Source organism: Oncorhynchus kisutch, linkage group LG16 (assembly GCF_002021735.2).
Source record: "Oncorhynchus kisutch isolate 150728-3 linkage group LG16, Okis_V2, whole genome shotgun sequence".
Lineage (NCBI taxonomy): Eukaryota > Metazoa > Chordata > Actinopteri > Salmoniformes > Salmonidae > Oncorhynchus > Oncorhynchus kisutch.
Genome location: NC_034189.2, coordinates 30,069,203 through 30,089,934, shown reverse-complemented (window position 1 = coordinate 30,089,934; position 20,732 = coordinate 30,069,203). Strand labels below are relative to the sequence as shown.

Here is a 20,732-nt window from a genome sequence, read left to right as displayed (position 1 = left end):
AATTAAGGTCACTGATTAGTAAGGAACTCCCTTCACCTAGTTGTCTAGGTCTTAAATGGAAGGAACAACCAAAAACTAGAAGACAAAAAGGCCCTCCATAGAATGAGTTTGACACCTCTCGACTAAATGAATATTAACCAGGTCTCTCCAGCCCTATTCTAGAGCTACCCTACTGTCGTTTCTCACTGCAACTCCAGTCGTAACTAACCAGATTCAGCATATCAACTAGCTCATTATTAGAATCAGGTACACTCGATTAGGAACAGGGTTGGAGAACAGGGAACAGGGTTGGAGAGCCCTGATATGAACCAATAAGGATGTCTGTTGTGTCTGGAACAAACTTTCCTCACACCAGAGGAGACTGTCACGTACACAAAGTTAGCTACTCTCGTTTGATAGGTGCCACTGAGACATTTCAGTTTGTCTGAGAATAACACAAAATAGTTTTCACTGACTGCTCAAGCAACTACCCAAACAGTCAAGATTCTGACCAGTTAAATTACCATAAAACCACAGCACACATCAAAAGAAACGGTACTGAATGAAACATTTATTTAAAGATGGACATCAGTATTTCTTGCAAACCAGCGAAGCCAAATAAGAACAAAAGCTAAACAAAAGGCTTAGTTACAGCATTAGAATAATGCTAAGCCATATTTTCAGCCTCTCATCATCCTCCACAGGGCCTCAACAACATCCAATCACAGCATATGGTATCCGTTGGTTACACAGTGCAAAATAATAGATTGTGACAGAGCCAAATTCATTTTAACATCATCATATTGCATAACGGCAATGTCAGCATGATTCTAATTGTGTGCCACAGAGACGGCTTCGCGTTACGCCTAGCCATTAGGTTAAAAGAACAACATTATTTGATAAAGACTAGTCATTCCATAACATTTGGGGTTAATACAATGAGGCAGATTTATTTTCACGGGACATTCTATAACAAACATGGTAATACACTTCTCTGTGACCATAGCGGCGCAATGGACATATACCTGCATACATAGGATATTCATAAATATCTGGCTTCCATTACAATCAAACAAGCAAAAACAGAAGCCACACATTGACCATATGATATGTTATTATGTCTCTATATTCAAAATAAATCGGAAGCAAAAAAATTGCGTCTATTGGGCAGCTCCTTCCGATTTCCTGTTTCAAAAGCGTAAATAAAGTTGTGAATCCAACACTGTATTGACCTTGACGTAAGAGAGACACACAGCTGATTCCTCTGAGTGGGAGGCCTGTTTACCTAAAGAGATGATGAACGGGTTGTGCAATCTGGTCTGGTGTGTATCTGGGCTATGTGAGCTCTGCTGATCTGGCCTGGTGTGTATCTGGGCTATGTGAGCTCTGCTGATCTGGCCTGGTGTGTATCTGGGCTATGTGAGCTCTGCTGATCTGGCCTAGTGTGTATCTGGGCTATGTGAGCTCTGCTGATCTGGCCTGGTGTGTATCTGGGCTATGTGAGCTCTGCTGATCTGGCCTGGTGTGTATCTGGGCTATGTGAGCTCTGCTGATCTGGCCGGGTGTGTATCTGGGCTATGTGAGCTCTGCTGATCTGGCCTAGTGTGTATCTGGGCTATGTGAGCTCTGCTGATCTGGCCTAGTGTGTATCTGGGCTATGTGAGCTCTGCTGATCTGGCCTGGTGTGTATCTGGGCTATGTGAGCTCTGCTGATCTGGCCGGGTGTGTATCTGGGCTATGTGAGCTCTGCTGATCTGGCCTAGTGTGTATCTGGGCTATGTGAGCTCTGCTGATCTGGCCTGGTGTGTATCTGGGCTATGTGAACTCTGCTGATCTGGCCTAGTGTGTATCTGGGCTATGTGAGCTCTGCTGGTCTGGCCTGGTTTGTATCTGGGCTATGTGAGCTCTGCTGATCTGGCCTGACCCTTGAGCAAAACAGAATGCACTTGGCCCTACACTGCTATAAGGAACCTAAAAGGGTTCTTTGGCTGTCCCCGTAGGAGAACCCTTTGAAAAACCCTTGTTGGTTTCAGTTGAGGACATGGAACCCAAATGACAAATAAGTTCAACCTGGAACCAAAAAAGGTTCTCCTATGGGTACAGCCGAAGAACCCTTTTTTCTAAGAGTGTCGACACTGACTGAACTAAGACACATTTAACATTTCCTCCCTAATAGTTAAGGTTAGGATTAGGAGAATGGAATCTGAACCCAGATCTGTGTGTGCCTAAGGGCAAGTTCAGAGCTCAGACCTGGATACGTGTTCCTTAGTTTCTGCCTCTCAGCTTACACTACTGTTTCCACAGCTGTTCAAACACAAAAACAAACACAGTGTTTCCGAACAGCCCTCCATTGTGATCTCTGTTCTGGGAAAGCCCTCCTCACCATTGATAACGCTACATCAACCTTCTTTCAATGTTACAATGATGTCGTAACAGTGATCCAAAAAGGTCCAAACTTACACACATCCATACACACAGCATTCTTCCAAACTGCATAAATGATCATCCGATATAAGCAGACATTAGATTTGACAATGTAATTCTGCAACACTATCGGCATTCACATTCAACGAGGCACACTCAAGCATTTTAATACATGGTCGACTCCATTGCTCCTGTATCAGCACTTTGTGACATCTGCTGACGCAAAACGGGTGTCATAAATACATTTGATTTGAATCTCGATAAAAGCGCTTATATTTCAGATTGACATGAGAAGTCAGGAGACATGAGCTTTGATGACGACGGCTTAATGTTCTACTTAGCGATGGAGCAAAACTCTGATTTGATATTTATTATGTATTTTTCATCTATATTGAGCATGTATTTTCCAATACACCTGCCCTATAGCCATTAGATTTAAAGATGACCATCCTCATCCTCCCTTTAAGATGTCTATAAATAAATGCCAAACAAAAGCATCTGAATTGGGCTTTTCATTGGACAAAAGTCGTGTTACAAAATGTGCATAAAATAATTAACCAAAATGAGGGACCAAAATGATCCAAATTGAGAATGTTTTTACAAACATTTTCATACATTTCCATCGTAGACGACCTCGACCATCTCTCATATGCATGCATGCCCTAGAGGCAATATATACCTTGGCTTGCATAACAAACTCCGAGACAAATATATGTACACTGTATGTCACGTGTATATTGTATACCACTTATGGTTGAATTAATTGTTGGAGTTTCTGGAGACTTAGCAAAGCCAATATATGTTTTCCCACTACATATGTGGCAGTGGATGCCAAATGATTTACAAACAACGAACATAGAAAGGGTTCATCCTCTATCACAGAAGGTACAGATTATATGTCAATATGTCATTATCAATTCATTAAGCAAGGCTTAACTTGTATTGCTCAAGTGCTGCTGCAGGCCTGTGTTAGATAGTGTGAGGACAATGAGGGGGGAGCAGATGATAAAGGTGTCAGAACAACACGATTCTCACATCTGAAAACTTCCACAGAATGGATGACGGCCATCCAGGAGTCAAAAATAGCTTATAAAAATAATGTAGGTTTTTGATGGAAAGGGATTTACGTAAAAGTGTCTGGCAAGGCAGTGTTTGACAACAGGGCTTGAAAGAACCTGAGGCTCTATACATCTGCTATGGGTATCAGTGGTGCCTATGGTACTGTTTTTACCCATGATTCATGCTGTTGGCTCTGATCCAACCCCAACACTCCCATCTTCACTGATTTATGAGTGGCGTGTGTAAGATACAGCCCTCTATCAACAAATCACGGCATGGCTATCAAACAAACTACCCACTTAAAAAAGGAGAAGATAAACTTTTCCTATCTTAACCTCCACTGCTGTAAAATGATACATCTGTTGTTCAGATATGAGACTATAAGTTGTGGTGAGTTAGAGGCTAGCACAGGCTACAGCGGGGAAAGGGAGGATAGAGAGAGAGAGAGAAAGAAAGAAAGAGAGAAAGAAAAGGAGATGGAAAAAGACAGAGAAGAGGAGTAAGAGGAGAGGTGAGGTGGTAAGAGAAAGAGAGAGAGGGGGAGAATGAGAGAGAGAAAGAGAGGGGGGGGGGGAATGAGAGAGAGAGGGGGGGGATGAGAGAGAGAGAGAGAGACCTTAAATGAGACACGGTAGATAAGGAAAGATCAAGTGAGAGACCTTAAGAGAGGGTAAGAAAAACAGATAGCAGGAATGATAAAAGAGGGGAAAGCGAAACAGATAGAAAACAGACAGAGATATTGTTCCAAGTCGAGATAAAGACCGTAGAAGAGGCAGACGTTGAACCAGGAAGAAACAGAGACAAAGAGAAAAAAGCCTATTTCTCTTTTTGGGGAGGAAGGGGGAGGGGGATGCAGAACTCACATAGAGGCGGGGAGAGGGGAAGAGGAGGAGTGGTGTCAACGGGCCATGCAAATGCATCTACCCCCCCCCCCCCCCACCTCCTCAAAGGTTATAAAAAAAATAACATTCAGACCACAACGCATACAAAAGCTATATGTGACGAACATTGCCTCGACGTTGGATGTCGGTCACGGCGACATCGTGAAAATGTCTCCACCTTCCTTATTCTGGCAGAGATGATGTTTCGCAGGCGCAACGTCGTATGGCGGTGCATATATAGATGATTTCTGATGGTGGTTTTTTTCCTTCTGATTTCCTTTCTTCCAGACTGGACAGACGTTGTAGACTAGAGATGCTATTTTTATCCCTGTTACAGTCACTTGGCTTTAGAAAAGGCGTGCCTTCTTTTTCATGTCGTTCTTCTTCCACAGGGCCATGCGGTCAAACTGGTCCAGGGTCATCCCGAACACATACTGGAAGTCCTCTGGGGAGAGGTGTCTCTGGAAGAGACAAGAATACAAGACAATATGTTTGTATTCATTAGAATGACAGGACCGACAATCTGTGGAAGCAAAATAGTGGGAATATGACAGACAGACACACACAGACAGACAGACAGACAGAATAGAAAGAGAGAATAGAAAGAGAGTATATAAGAGAGCCAAGAGAAAGAGTGGTGAGAGAGAGAAAAAAAGAGGTGAGAGAGAGATACTATCAAATACATAGTTCAGCGCATTTAGTGCAGGATTCCATGTCCTGTGAAGTGCACTTCAGTGCAGTCGCCTCACTCAGCCCCTGTAACAACACCACTCTCATACACACACAGAGAGATGTAAACATATGTTTCCCATGCTAATAAATCCCTTTGAATTGAATTGAATTGAATTGAATTGAATTGAGAGAGAGAGAGAGAGAGAGAGAGAGAGAGAGAGAGAGAGAGAGAGAGAGAGAGAGAGAGAGAGAGAGAGAGAGAGAGAGAGAGAGAGAGAGAGAGAGAGAGAGAGAGAGAGAGAGAGAGAGAGAGAAAGAGAGAGAGAGAGAGAGAGAGAGATACCGCAGTGACAGGTGTTGTGCTTTCCCCCACCACCACACCCCACTCCTTAGTGGCGGCAGGTAGCCTAGTGGTTCGAGCGTTGGACTAGTAACCAAAAGGTTGCAAGCTCAAATCCCCGAGCTGACAAGGTAAAAATCCACCGTTCTGCCCCTGAACAAGGCAGTAAACTCAGTGTTCCTAGTTACATTTTTAAAAACCCAGGGGAGCAGAGCTGAGGACCTGACTTGGACACACTATGTCTGGGGTGACCACAGATGGAGAGAGGGCCTGTGTGGGATGGCAAACAGTAACCCCTAAGATGAGGCCTAAAGGTCTGGCTGGACCTGCTAGGATCTTCATCCTCTTAAGCTGTGCCTACAACCTGCTTTTTTGTATTTCAATTATATTTGAGATAAGTGCTTAACATAAGCTTATCATACTTACGTTATCCTCTGGTCCAAATGTACCTATACTTACACACATCTTACGCAACTTTCTTCACCATGAAACCTCATCCATGTGTGACCCAAAACCTACTGTTGTGTTCAGTATGAGAATATCATTGGTCACTGGTTCTTTAATGAAAGATTTAACACACCAAATCAAAGTCCATGCCTCAGAACCATGTCTATCCCCTGTTTGGCTCACATTACAAATACTATAACCCCCCAAAATGTCAAAAGTATACGATGGAATCGTTTTTGTTTTCTTCCATGAGCTGAAATAAAAGATCCAAGAAATTTTCCATACGCACAAAAAATGTTTTTCTCTCTCAAATGTTGTGGACAATTTTGTTTACACCGCTGTTAGAGATTATTTCCCCTTTGACAAGATAATCCATCCACCTGACAGGTGTGGCATATCAAGAAGCTGATTAAACAGTATGATCATTACACAGGTGCACCTTGTGCTGGGGACAATAAAAGGCCACTCTAAAAATGTGCAGTTGTGTCACACAACACAATGCCACAGATGTCTCAAGTTTTGAGGGGGCGTGCAATTGGCATGCTGACTGCAGGAATGTCCAACAGTGCTGTTGCCAGATAATTTAATGTTTATTTCTCTACCATAAGCCGCCTCCAAAATCGTTTTAGAGAATTTGGCAGTACATCCAACTGGCCTCACTACCGCAGACAACGTGAAACCACGCCAGCCCAGGACCTCCACCTTCGGCTTTTCACCTGCGGGATCGTCTGAAAAGGGGGATCTGGGGTGCTGAGGAGTATTTCTGTCTGTAATAAAGCCCTTTTGTGAGAAAAAAATCATTCTGAATGGCTGCTCACCTGCACAGTCATGTGAAATCCATAGATTAGGGCCTAATGAATTTATTTAAATTGACTGATTTCCTTCTATGAACTGAAAATCTTTGAAATTGTTGAATATCAATGATTGTATTTTTGTTCAGTATAGAATCGGGCTGTCATCGTGTGACGGTCAATCAACTAGTTTCCATAACGACCAGGCATCTCCAGCGGAGAAGGGAGGAATCTGGGCAAGACACCGCTGGCATCACATCAGATGAATGCAACATGGTACACACACCTGCCTAGAAGGCCAGCATCCCGGAGTCGCCTCTTCACTGTTGACGTTGATACTGGTGTTTTGCGGCTACTATTTAATCATGAAGCTGCCAGTTGAGGACTTGTGAGGCATCTGTTTCTCTAACTAGACACTCTAATGTACTTGTCCTCTTGCTCAGAGGTGCACCAGGGCCTCCCATTACTCTTTCCATTCTGGTTAGGGCCAGTTTGTGCTGTTCTATGAAGGGAGTAGTACACAGCGTTGTACGAGAACTTCCGTCTAAAGAAGGCCAGTTTTATTGTTTCTTTAATCAGGACAACAGTTTTCAGCTGTACTAACATAATTGCAAAAGGGTTTTCTAATAATCAATTAGCCTTTTAAAATGACAAACTTGGATTAGCTAACACAACGTGCCATTGGAACGTTGATAATGGGCCTCTGTACGCCTATGTAGATATTCCAGACCAAATCTGCCTTTTCCAGCTACAATTTACATTTACAACATTAACAATGTCTACACTGTATTTCTGATCAATTTGATGTTATTTTATTGGACAAAAAAAGGACATTTTTAAGTGACCCCAAACTTTTGAACAGTAGTGTACGTTTTACAGACACAGTGTGTTTTACATTAGTTATGTTGTTGTTATTCGTTTTTATTATTCCCAACTTTCAGCTCCATTCAACCCCTCCCATCTATCTCTTAACACCATCCATATTGGATTTCTATTTGCCATTATTACTCTTAGTAATCACAGCCCTCCATCCACATAATACAGGCATCTGACTTTGTCTGTCTGTCTGTGTATGGGGAAGCCACTGGGGTGTCTGTGTGTTTGTCCCGCTCGTAAATATCGACACACGCACACACACACATACTGCAAAGCACAGGGTGATCTCATGGTGGGTTTAATGGGATTCCACAGCAGATTTGCATAAATCTGTGTGTGTGTGTGTGTGTGTGTGTGTGTGTGTGTGTGTGTGTGTGTGTGTGTGTGTGTGTGTTTGTGTGTGTACATGTGTTTGTGGACCTAGCTCTATGTTGTATAACACACACAGCAACTAGGTCTCACAGTCTCACGTCGAAATTAGACGTTCATCCATGTTTCTCAAAGATCAAATTTCGAAGTTGTTACAAATGTCAAATTTCTACATGTTTAAGGTTAAGTTTAGGCATTAACTCCACTATTTTAAGGTTGAGGTTAAGTTTAGGCATTGACTCCACTATTTTAAGGTTGAGGTTAAGTTTAGGTATTTACTCCACATTTTTAAGGTTAGGGTTAAGTTTAGGTATTAACTCCACTATTTTAAGGTTAGGGTTAAGTTTAGGTATTAACTCCACTATTTTAAGGTTAGGGTTAAGTTTAGTTATTAACTCCACTATTTTAAGGTTAGGGTTAAGTTTAGGCATTAACTCCACATGTTTAAGGTTAGGGTAAAGTTTAGGTATTAACTCCACATTTTTAAGGTTAGGGTTAAGTTTAGGTATTAACTCCACATTTTTAAGGTTAGGGTTAAGTTTAGGTATTTACTCCACATTTTTAAGGTTAGGGTTAAGTTTAGGTATTTACTCCACATTTTTAAGGTTAGGGTTAAGTTTAGGTATTAACTCCACATTTTTAAGGTTAGGGTTAAGTTTAGGTATTTACTCCACATTTTTAAGGTTGAGGTTAAGTTTAGCTATTAACTCCACCTTTTAAGGTTAGGGTTAAGTTTAGGTATTAACTCCACAATTTTAAGGTTAGGGTTAAGTTGAGGTATTTACTCCGAAATCTTACGTTTAGGTATTAACTCCACATTTTTAAGGTTGAGGTTAAGTTTAGGTATTAACTGAACATTTTTAAGGTTATGGTTAAGTTTAGGTATTTACTCCGAAATCTTACGTTTAGGTATTAACTCCACATTTTTAAGGTTGAGGTTAAGTTTAGGTATTTACTCCACATTTTTAAGGTTAGGGTTAAGTTTAGGTATTTACTCCGAAATCTTACGTTTAGGTATTAACTCTACATTTTTAAGGTTGAGGTTAAGTTTAGGTATTAACTCCAGATTTTTAAGGTTAGGGTTAAGTTTAGGTATTAACTCCACATTTTTAAGGTTGAGGTTAAGTTTAGGTAATTACTCCACATTTTTAAGGTTAGGTTTAAGTTTAGGTATAAACTCCACTATTTTAAGGTTAGGGTTAAGTTTAGGTATTTACTCCACATTTTTAAGGTTGAGGTTAAGTTTAGGTATTTACTCCGAAATCTTACGTTTAGGTATTAACTCCACATTTTTAAGGTTAGGGTTAAGTTTAGGTATTAACTCCACATTTTTAAGGTTGAGGTTAAGTTTAGGTATTTACTCCACATTTTTAAGGTTAGGGTTAAGTTTAGGTATTAACTCCACATTTTTAAGGTTGAGGTTAAGTTTAGGCATTGACTCCAAATTTTTAAGGTTAGGGTTAAGTTTAGGTATTTACTCCACTATTTTAAGGTTGAGGTTAAGTTTAGGCATTGACTCCACATTTTTAAGGTTGAGGTTAAGTTTAGGTATTTACTCCACATTTTTAAGGTTGAGGTTAAGTTTAGGTATTTACTCCACATTTTTAAGGTTACGGTTAAGTTTAGGTATTAACTCCACATTTTTAAGGTTAGGGTTAAGTTTAGGCATTGACTCCACTATTTTAAGGTTAGGGTTAAGTTTCGGTATTAACTCCACATTTTTAAGGTTAGGGTTAAGTTTAGGTATTTACTCCACATTTTTAAGGTTAGGGTTAAGTTTAGGTATTAACTCCACCTTTTTAAGGTTGAGGTTAAGTTTAGGTATTAACTCCACATTTTTAAGGTTAGGGTTAAGTTTAGGTATTAACTCCACTATTTTAAGGTTAGGGTTAAGTTTAGGTATTAACTCCACTATTTTAAGGTTAGGGTTAAGTTTAGGTATTTACTCCGAAATCTTACGTTTAGGTATTAACTCCACATTTTTAAGGTTGAGGTTAAGTTTAGGTATTATCTGAACATTTTTAAGGTTATGGTTAAGTTTAGGTATTTACTCCGAAATCTTACGTTTAGGTATTAACTCCACATTTTTAAGGTTGAGGTTAAGTTTAGGTATTAACTCCACATTTTTAAGGTTGAGGTTAAGTTTAGGTATTTACTCCACATTTTTAAGGTTAGGGTTAAGTTTAGGTATTGACTCCAAATTTTTAAGGTTAGGGTTAAGTTTAGGTATTTACTCCACTATTTTAAGGTTGAGGTTAAGTTTAGGCATTGACTCCACATTTTTAAGGTTGAGGTTAAGTTTAGGTATTTACTCCACATTTTTAAGGTTGAGGTTAAGTTTAGGTATTTACTCCACATTTTTAAGGTTACGGTTAAGTTTAGGTATTAACTCCACATTTTTAAGGTTAGGGTTAAGTTTAGGCATTGACTCCACTATTTTAAGGTTAGGGTTAAGTTTCGGTATTAACTCCACATTTTTAAGGTTAGGGTTAAGTTTAGGTATTTACTCCACATTTTTAAGGTTAGGGTTAAGTTTAGGTATTAACTCCACCTTTTTAAGGTTGAGGTTAAGTTTAGGTATTAACTCCACATTTTTAAGGTTAGGGTTAAGTTTAGGTATTAACTCCACTATTTTAAGGTTAGGGTTAAGTTTAGGTATTAACTCCACAATTTTAAGGTTAGGGTTAAGTTTAGGTATTTACTCCGAAATCTTACGTTTAGGTATTAACTCCACATTTTTAAGGTTGAGGTTAAGTTTAGGTATTATCTGAACATTTTAAGGTTATGGTTAAGTTTAGGTATTTACTCCGAAATCTTACGTTTAGGTATTAACTCCACATTTTTAAGGTTGAGGTTAAGTTTAGGTATTTACTCCACATTTTTAAGGTTAGGGTTAAGTTTAGGTATTTACTCCGAAATCTTACGTTTAGGTATTAACTCTACATTTTTAAGGTTGAGGTTAAGTTTAGGTATTAACTCCAGATTTTTAAGGTTAGGGTTAAGTTTAGGTATTAACTCCACATTTTTAAGGTTGAGGTTAAGTTTAGGTAATTACTCCACATTTTTAAGGTTAGGTTTAAGTTTAGGTATAAACTCCACTATTTTAAGGTTAGGGTTAAGTTTAGGTATTTACTCCACATTTTTAAGGTTGAGGTTAAGTTTAGGTATTTACTCCGAAATCTTACGTTTAGGTATTAACTCCACATTTTTAAGGTTAGGGTTAAGTTTAGGTATTAACTCCACATTTTTAAGGTTGAGGTTAAGTTTAGGTATTTACTCCACATTTTTAAGGTTAGGGTTAAGTTTAGGTATTAACTCCACATTTTTAAGGTTACGGTTAAGTTTAGGCATTGACTCCAAATTTTTAAGGTTAGGGTTAAGTTTAGGTATTTACTCCACTATTTTAAGGTTGAGGTTAAGTTTAGGCATTGACTCCACATTTTTAAGGTTGAGGTTAAGTTTAGGTATTTACTCCACATTTTTAAGGTTGAGGTTAAGTTTAGGTATTTACTCCACATTTTTAAGGTTACGGTTAAGTTTAGGTATTAACTCCACATTTTTAAGGTTAAGTTTAGGCATTGACTCCACTATTTTAAGGTTAGGGTTAAGTTTCGGTATTAACTCCACATTTTTAAGGTTAGGGTTAAGTTTAGGTATTTACTCCACATTTTTAAGGTTAGGGTTAAGTTTAGGTATTAACTCCACCTTTTTAAGGTTGAGGTTAAGTTTAGGTATTAACTCCACATTTTTAAGGTTAGGGTTAAGTTTAGGTATTAACTCCACTATTTTAAGGTTAGGGTTAAGTTTAGGTATTAACTCCACTATTTTAAGGTTAGGGTTAAGTTTAGGTATTTACTCCGAAATCTTACGTTTAGGTATTAACTCCACATTTTTAAGGTTGAGGTTAAGTTTAGGTATTATCTGAACATTTTTAAGGTTATGGTTAAGTTTAGGTATTTACTCCGAAATCTTACGTTTAGGTATTAACTCCACATTTTTAAGGTTGAGGTTAAGTTTAGGTATTAACTCCACATTTTTAAGGTTGAGGTTAAGTTTAGGTATTTACTCCACATTTTTAAGGTTAGGGTTAAGTTTAGGTATTAACTCCACATTTTTAAGGTTGAGGTTAAGTTTAGGCATTGACTCCAAATTTTTAAGGTTAGGGTTAAGTTTAGGTATTTACTCCACTATTTTAAGGTTGAGGTTAAGTTTAGGCATTGACTCCACATTTTTAAGGTTGAGGTTAAGTTTAGGTATTTACTCCACATTTTTAAGGTTGAGGTTAAGTTTAGGTATTTACTCCACATTTTAAAGGTTACGGTTAAGTTTAGGTATTAACTCCACATTTTTAAGGTTAGGGTTAAGTTTAGGCATTGACTCCACTATTTTAAGGTTAGGGTTAAGTTTCGGTATTAACTCCACATTTTTAAGGTTAGGGTTAAGTTTAGGTATTTACTCCACATTTTTAAGGTTAGGGTTAAGTTTAGGTATTAACTCCACCTTTTTAAGGTTGAGGTTAAGTTTAGGTATTAACTCCACATTTTTAAGGTTAGGGTTAAGTTTAGGTATTAACTCCACTATTTTAAGGTTAGGGTTAAGTTTAGGTATTAACTCCACTATTTTAAGGTTAGGGTTAAGTTTAGGTATTTACTCCGAAATCTTACGTTTAGGTATTAACTCCACATTTTTAAGGTTGAGGTTAAGTTTAGGTATTATCTGAACATTTTTAAGGTTATGGTTAAGTTTAGGTATTTACTCCGAAATCTTACGTTTAGGTATTAACTCCACATTTTTAAGGTTGAGGTTAAGTTTAGGTATTAACTCCACATTTTTAAGGTTGAGGTTAAGTTTAGGTATTTACTCCACATTTTTAAGGTTAGGGTTAAGTTTAGGTATTGACTCCAAATTTTTAAGGTTAGGGTTAAGTTTAGGTATTTACTCCACTATTTTAAGGTTGAGGTTAAGTTTAGGCATTGACTCCACATTTTTAAGGTTGAGGTTAAGTTTAGGTATTTACTCCACATTTTTAAGGTTGAGGTTAAGTTTAGGTATTTACTCCACATTTTTAAGGTTACGGTTAAGTTTAGGTATTAACTCCACATTTTTAAGGTTAGGGTTAAGTTTAGGCATTGACTCCACTATTTTAAGGTTAGGGTTAAGTTTCGGTATTAACTCCACATTTTTAAGGTTAGGGTTAAGTTTAGGTATTTACTCCACATTTTTAAGGTTAGGGTTAAGTTTAGGTATTAACTCCACCTTTTTAAGGTTGAGGTTAAGTTTAGGTATTAACTCCACATTTTTAAGGTTAGGGTTAAGTTTAGGTATTAACTCCACTATTTTAAGGTTAGGGTTAAGTTTAGGTATTAACTCCACAATTTTAAGGTTAGGGTTAAGTTTAGGTATTTACTCCGAAATCTTACGTTTAGGTATTAACTCCACATTTTTAAGGTTGAGGTTAAGTTTAGGTATTATCTGAACATTTTTAAGGTTATGGTTAAGTTTAGGTATTTACTCCGAAATCTTACGTTTAGGTATTAACTCCACATTTTTAAGGTTGAGGTTAAGTTTAGGTATTTACTCCACATTTTTAAGGTTAGGGTTAAGTTTAGGTATTTACTCCGAAATCTTACGTTTAGGTATTAACTCTACATTTTTAAGGTTGAGGTTAAGTTTAGGTATTAACTCCAGATTTTTAAGGTTAGGGTTAAGTTTAGGTATTAACTCCACATTTTTAAGGTTGAGGTTAAGTTTAGGTAATTACTCCACATTTTTAAGGTTAGGTTTAAGTTTAGGTATAAACTCCACTATTTTAAGGTTAGGGTTAAGTTTAGGTATTTACTCCACATTTTTAAGGTTGAGGTTAAGTTTAGGTATTTACTCCGAAATCTTACGTTTAGGTATTAACTCCACATTTTTAAGGTTAGGGTTAAGTTTAGGTATTAACTCCACATTTTTAAGGTTGAGGTTAAGTTTAGGTATTTACTCCACATTTTTAAGGTTAGGGTTAAGTTTAGGTATTAACTCCACATTTTTAAGGTTGAGGTTAAGTTTAGGCATTGACTCCAAATTTTTAAGGTTAGGGTTAAGTTTAGGTATTTACTCCACTATTTTAAGGTTGAGGTTAAGTTTAGGCATTGACTCCACATTTTTAAGGTTGAGGTTAAGTTTAGGTATTTACTCCACATTTTTAAGGTTGAGGTTAAGTTTAGGTATTTACTCCACATTTTTAAGGTTACGGTTAAGTTTAGGTATTAACTCCACATTTTTAAGGTTAAGTTTAGGCATTGACTCCACTATTTTAAGGTTAGGGTTAAGTTTCGGTATTAACTCCACATTTTTAAGGTTAGGGTTAAGTTTAGGTATTTACTCCACATTTTTAAGGTTAGGGTTAAGTTTAGGTATTAACTCCACCTTTTTAAGGTTGAGGTTAAGTTTAGGTATTAACTCCACATTTTTAAGGTTAGGGTTAAGTTTAGGTATTAACTCCACTATTTTAAGGTTAGGGTTAAGTTTAGGTATTAACTCCACTATTTTAAGGTTAGGGTTAAGTTTAGGTATTTACTCCGAAATCTTACGTTTAGGTATTAACTCCACATTTTTAAGGTTGAGGTTAAGTTTAGGTATTATCTGAACATTTTTAAGGTTATGGTTAAGTTTAGGTATTTACTCCGAAATCTTACGTTTAGGTATTAACTCCACATTTTTAAGGTTGAGGTTAAGTTTAGGTATTAACTCCACATTTTTAAGGTTGAGGTTAAGTTTAGGTATTTACTCCACATTTTTAAGGTTAGGGTTAAGTTTAGGTATTAACTCCACATTTTTAAGGTTGAGGTTAAGTTTAGGCATTGACTCCAAATTTTTAAGGTTAGGGTTAAGTTTAGGTATTTACTCCACTATTTTAAGGTTGAGGTTAAGTTTAGGCATTGACTCCACATTTTTAAGGTTGAGGTTAAGTTTAGGTATTTACTCCACATTTTTAAGGTTGAGGTTAAGTTTAGGTATTTACTCCACATTTTAAAGGTTACGGTTAAGTTTAGGTATTAACTCCACATTTTTAAGGTTAGGGTTAAGTTTAGGCATTGACTCCACTATTTTAAGGTTAGGGTTAAGTTTCGGTATTAACTCCACATTTTTAAGGTTAGGGTTAAGTTTAGGTATTTACTCCACATTTTTAAGGTTAGGGTTAAGTTTAGGTATTAACTCCACCTTTTTAAGGTTGAGGTTAAGTTTAGGTATTAACTCCACATTTTTAAGGTTAGGGTTAAGTTTAGGTATTAACTCCACTATTTTAAGGTTAGGGTTAAGTTTAGGTATTTACTCCGAAATCTTACGTTTAGGTATTAACTCCACATTTTTAAGGTTGAGGTTAAGTTTAGGTATTATCTGAACATTTTTAAGGTTATGGTTAAGTTTAGGTATTTACTCCGAAATCTTACGTTTAGGTATTAACTCCACATTTTTAATGTTGAGGTTAAGTTTAGGTATTAACTCCACATTTTTAAGGTTGAGGTTAAGTTGAGGTATTTACTCCACATTTTTAAGGTTAGGGTTAAGTTTAGGTATAAACTCCACTATTTTAAGGTTAGGGTTAAGTTTAGGTATTTACTCCACATTTTTAAGGTTGAGGTTAAGTTTAGGTATTTACTCCGAAATCTTACGTTTAGGTATTAACTCCACATTTTTAAGGTTAGGGTTAAGTTTAGGTATTAACTCCACATTTTTAAGGTTGAGGTTAAGTTTAGGTATTTACTCCACATTTTTAAGGTTAGGGTTAAGTTTAGGTATTAACTCCACATTTTTAAGGTTGAGGTTAAGTTTAGGCATTGACTCCACATTTTTAAGGTTGAGGTTAAGTTTAGGTATTTACTCCACATTTTTAAGGTTGAGGTTAAGTTTAGGTATTTACTCCACATTTTTAAGGTTACGGTTAAGTTTAGGTATTAACTCCACATTTTTAAGGTTAGGGTTAAGTTTAGGCATTGACTCCACTATTTTAAGGTTAGGGTTAAGTTTCGGTATTAACTCCACTATTTTAAGGTTAGGGTTAAGTTTAGGTATTTACTCCACATTTTTAAGGTTGAGGTTAAGTTTAGGTATTAACTCCACATTTTTAAGGTTAGGGTTAAGTTCAGGTATTAACTCCACTATTTTAAGGTTAGGGTTAAGTTTAGGTATTTACTCCACATTTTTAAGGTTGAGGTTAAGTTTAGGTATTAACTCCACATTTTTAAGGTTAGGGTTAAGTTTAGGCATTGACTCCACATTTTTAAGGTTAGGGTTAAGTTTAGGTATTTACTCCGAAATCTTACGTTTAGGTATTAACTCTGAAATCTTAAGGTTAGGCATTAACTTAAGGGTTCAATTGTGGGATAGGCTTAAAACAAAAATAAATAGCTTTCAATTTGTTTTACCCTCGTTTTCTCCCATATTTCGTGGTATCCAATTGGTAGTTACAGTCTTGTCTCGTCGCTGCAACTTCTGAACGGACTCAGGAGAGTCGAAGTTCGAGAGCCGTGCGTCCTTTGAAAACACAACCCAACCTAGCCGCGCTGCTTCTTGACACAATGCCCTCTTAACCCGGAAGCCAGCCGCACCAATGTGTCAGAGGAAACACTGTACACCTGGCAGTGTCAGCGTGCACTGTGCCCGGCCCGCCACAGGAGTCGCGAGTGCGCGATGGGACAAGGATATCCCTGCCGGCCAAACCCTCCCTTGACCCGGACGACGCTGGGCACATTGTGCGCCGCCCCATGGGTCTCCCGGTCGCGGCCCGGCTGTGACAGAGCCTGGACTCGAACCCAGAATCTCTAGTGGCACAGCCTTAGACCACTGCGCCACTTGGGAGGCCCTCAAAAACAACTGCTGGATTCAAACTTACAACCTTTGGAATCAGGTTACTATAAATCGAAAACCATACCTAGACTACCAACAAGGCCTTGGGGAAGTACTGTAGTTAATACTGTAGTTAAGATAACAACTGATGTCGGATCAGTGCAGCCTCAGTGTCTCCATTCAGTTACGTCATCAAAATCCTGTATTTGGAGCTCATTGTTGTGGTGTTGCATTAAGACACTTTATGTCTAGTAATAATCTCCACATGCATTGTTAGTCTCACCGGTTCTGAGCACAGAACGAATGACTTCATAAATCTTGGTAATCACAACCATCCATACACATAATAGAAGCATCTGTCTTTGTCTGTCTGTCTGTGTACGGGGAAACCACCGTCTGTCCCGCTGGTAAATATCCACACACACACACACACACGCACGCACGCACACACACGCACACACACACATACTGCAAAACACAGTGTGATCTCATGGTGGGTTTAATGGGATTCCACAGCAGATTTGCATAAATCTTTGTGTGTGTGTGTGTGTGTGTGTGTGTGTGTGTGTGTGTGTGTGTGTGGGCCTAGCTCTACGTGGTATTACACACACAGATGGGGTTTGTATGAGTGAAAAATGAAATCACCAGTTTGAGATAAAAAAAACTTTACTGCCTGGATAATGTTGCTTCACCCCGAGAGATGATGACTTATCATCTGAAAACAGTCACTCCGTCTCACACACATGCACTCACACACACGCACACACACAATCCCATAGCCTGACACATATAAGAGGACGTATGTGATTTGTGGACAGTGGCACATACAGTAAGTGCATACAAAACCCACTGAAATGAGACCAACACACACACACACACAGGGCGAATGCGTAGGGGGAGATAAACAGCATGATAAATCAGCAGTCCATAACTCAGTGTGAGGCTCGAGGAGTAACCCGTCTGCCCCAGCCAACAGCGCACATACACTCACACAATACCATGATAACGTTACCACAAACCAACCCTCACAACATTGGGACAATGTGGTGAGAGTAGTCCAGTGTGCATTTGTAAGGGCGGGGGGGATAATCACACACACACACACATATGCTGAGGCAGACAGCTCTGGAGCCTTGTGTACGTCACACACGTACACACGCACACACAGAGACAGGGTTAGAACAAAAAAGGGGCTGACTTCTCCCACTGAACCACATTGCAAATTAATATGGAAAATGGTTGGAAAAATACAATTCAAAGGTTTATGGCAATAACTAGGGCCTCTGCCTGAGTATACTAGAGAACACTGAGACATGGGCCTGGAACTGTGGTATGATTAGATGGAGAGAGCGAGAGAGAGAGAGAGACAGAGAGGGCGAGAGACAGAGAGAGAGAGAGAGAGGGCGAGAGACAGAGACAGAGACAGAGAGACAGAGAGAGAGAGAGAGAGAGAGAGACAGAGAGAGAGAGAGACAGAGAGAGAGAGACAGAGACAGAGACAGAGACAGAGAGAGAGAGAGAGAGAGAGAGAGAGAGAGAGAGAGAGAGAGAGAGAGAGAGAGAGAGAGAGAGAGAGAGAGAGAGAGAGCGACAGAGACAGAGACAGAGACAGAGACAGAGACAGAGAGAGAGAGAGAGAGAGAGAGAGAGAGAGAGAGAGATCATTTGGTGCCTGAGGAATGCTGGACTAGTGAAAGGACAGCCAGTAACCACAGGAGCAATGACCCTGACCAACAGTACTGTATCCATCACAGGAGGCTGCTGAGAGGAGGACGGCTCATAATAACGGCCGGAACGACGAGGATATAATGGCATCTAACACCTGGAAACCATGTGTTTTATTTGATACCATTCCGCTCCAGGCATTACCACGAGCCCGTCCACATAGGCTGACCCACTGGGGAGCCAGTTCCAGCCAATCAGAATGAGTTTTTTTCCCCCCACAAAAGGGCTTTATTACAGACAGAAATACTCTTCCCCCCCCCCCCCCCCTTTGATGATCCCGCAGGTGAAGAAGCCGGATGTGGAGGTCCTGGGCTGGCGTGGTTACACGTGGTCTGCGGTTGTGAGGCCGGTTGGATGTACTGCTAAATTCTCTAAAACCACGTTGGAGCCGGCTTTGGTAGAGAAATTAACATTTCATTCTCTGGCAACAGCTATGGTGGACATTCCTGCAGTCAGCATGCCAATCGCATGCTCCCTCAAAACTTGAAGCATCTTGAAGCATCTGTGGCATTGTGTGAATGTGTGGGAAAACTGCCCATTTTATAGTGGCCTTTTATTGTCCCCAGCACAAGGTGCACCTGTGTAATGATCGCGATGTTTAATCAGCTTCATGATATGCCACACCTGCCATGTGGATGGAATATCTTGGCAAAGGATAAATACTCACTAACAGCTATGTAAACATATTTCTACCAAAAAATGTAGAGAAATAAGCTTCTTGTGCGTTTGGAAAATTTCTGGGATCTTTTATTTCAGCCCAAGAAACATGGGACAGCACGTTAAAAGTTGCGTTTATATTTTTGATCAGTGTACATTTTCAGAGTACCTCTAAAAAAGTCACACTTTAGGACTTAGGAGAGCGTGTCTCCAACCCTTGGCTCACCAACCGACCATAGTCATGTGGCCCTTAATTGAACAAACAGTCAAAAGCAGAGCAGGCCAGCCACAACCCAGCCACATAGGGTCAAGGCTAGAGTAATGGTGGGAAAAACAGAGTCTGGAATCCAAGCCTCCCGACTTCCGACACACCATCCCAACCTCATCGACTCCAAACCCAGCCAGGAGGTCGGCATTCCCGACCGCAGAGGGCAACCTCCTGCGTCAGTCACACCTCTGGAAATACTGACGTTCCCACTCCTCAGGGAGAGGTTGCCAGAGAGCGGGAGACTTCGTAAAAGGTTCGTAGGGAGTTCGTAGAGAGGTCATAGACTGGTTGAGAGGGGACAGGCTGATTATAAGAGATTATATGAGTCTCCCTGCAGGATGCTAGGATAGTTTCCATGCCACAAGATCACCAAAGAATTGACTCGACTGGAGCCTGGAGCCTCACAGGACAGAGAGGGAGAGTAGGACAGAGGCAGAGAGAAAGAAAGAAAGAAAGAAAGAAAGAAAGAAAGAAAGAAAGAAAGAAAGAAAGAAAGAAAGAGGGAGCGATATGATGGACTCTCACCTCCAGTCTGGTACGGTCCACATCTCTGGGTAGCTTCACCCTCACCCTGTGAGTCACAGCCAGCACCTCATAGGGGTACACCTGGAACACACACACACACACACACACACACACACACACACACACACACACACACACACACACACACACACACACACACACACACACGCACACACGCACACACACACACACAGTCAGCTATTTAACACTACAGTCATCCTGGGTAGAGTGCTAATGTACTCTACCAAGATGAAGCCAAAAGACATCTAACTACAGTATATTTGCTCAAACTAATATGATGTGAAACACCGGCAACAATTGACGGAACCTTACCTTGTACTCTGGAGGCGAGCAAAAGGGAGGGAAGGAGGGAGGAAAAGAGGGAGAGAGAGAATAATATGTCAGATGAATGACTGTGTTAGTATTTCAGAGGCCAATAACGAACACTACCATAATAGAACAGATTACAATAAATTACAACACAAAGAGAATCACAGAATTGTGCAAATGAAGGTGATTCTTTGTGTAACTTCGATATTGTGTTCTAACTCAGCACGTAAAAAGGCTTTAAAAAAGCCTGGTACCAACTTCCTCCCACTGACACGCGCACGCGCACACACACACTTTGAAACAAAGTATTTCCCAGCATGGCACTGTGTGTGCTGCCTGTCTTTGGCTGAGTAATAGCAAGAGCACGCTGAGGCAGACAACTCTGGAGCGACTGCGTACGTCACACACACACACACACACACACACACACACACACACACACACACACACACACACACACACACACACACACACACACACACACACACACACACACACACACACACACACACACACACACTGATGTAACTCATATGGTGAAGGCATGTGGCTTTAGC

At 39.4% G+C, this 20,732-nt stretch overlaps 1 protein-coding gene across 7 annotated transcripts in view; it reads right to left on the bottom strand.

Annotated features, from left to right (window-relative positions):
* Positions 1–530: 530 nt before the first annotated feature.
* The window catches only part of LOC109906610 (actin-binding LIM protein 2-like), a 109,405-nt gene continuing 89,203 nt past the window's right edge, over positions 531–20,732 (bottom strand). For all 7 annotated transcript variants that reach the window (XM_031792211.1, XM_031792209.1, XM_031792208.1 and 4 more), the window contains 3 exons: positions 20,179–20,186; positions 19,846–19,926; positions 531–4,804 (listed from right to left, as the gene is read on the bottom strand). In XM_031792211.1, coding sequence (XP_031648071.1) covers positions 4,691–4,804; positions 19,846–19,926; positions 20,179–20,186 — 203 coding nt within the window. In that variant the 3' untranslated portion in view covers positions 531–4,690. The remainder of the gene's footprint in view (positions 4,805–19,845; positions 19,927–20,178; positions 20,187–20,732) is intronic.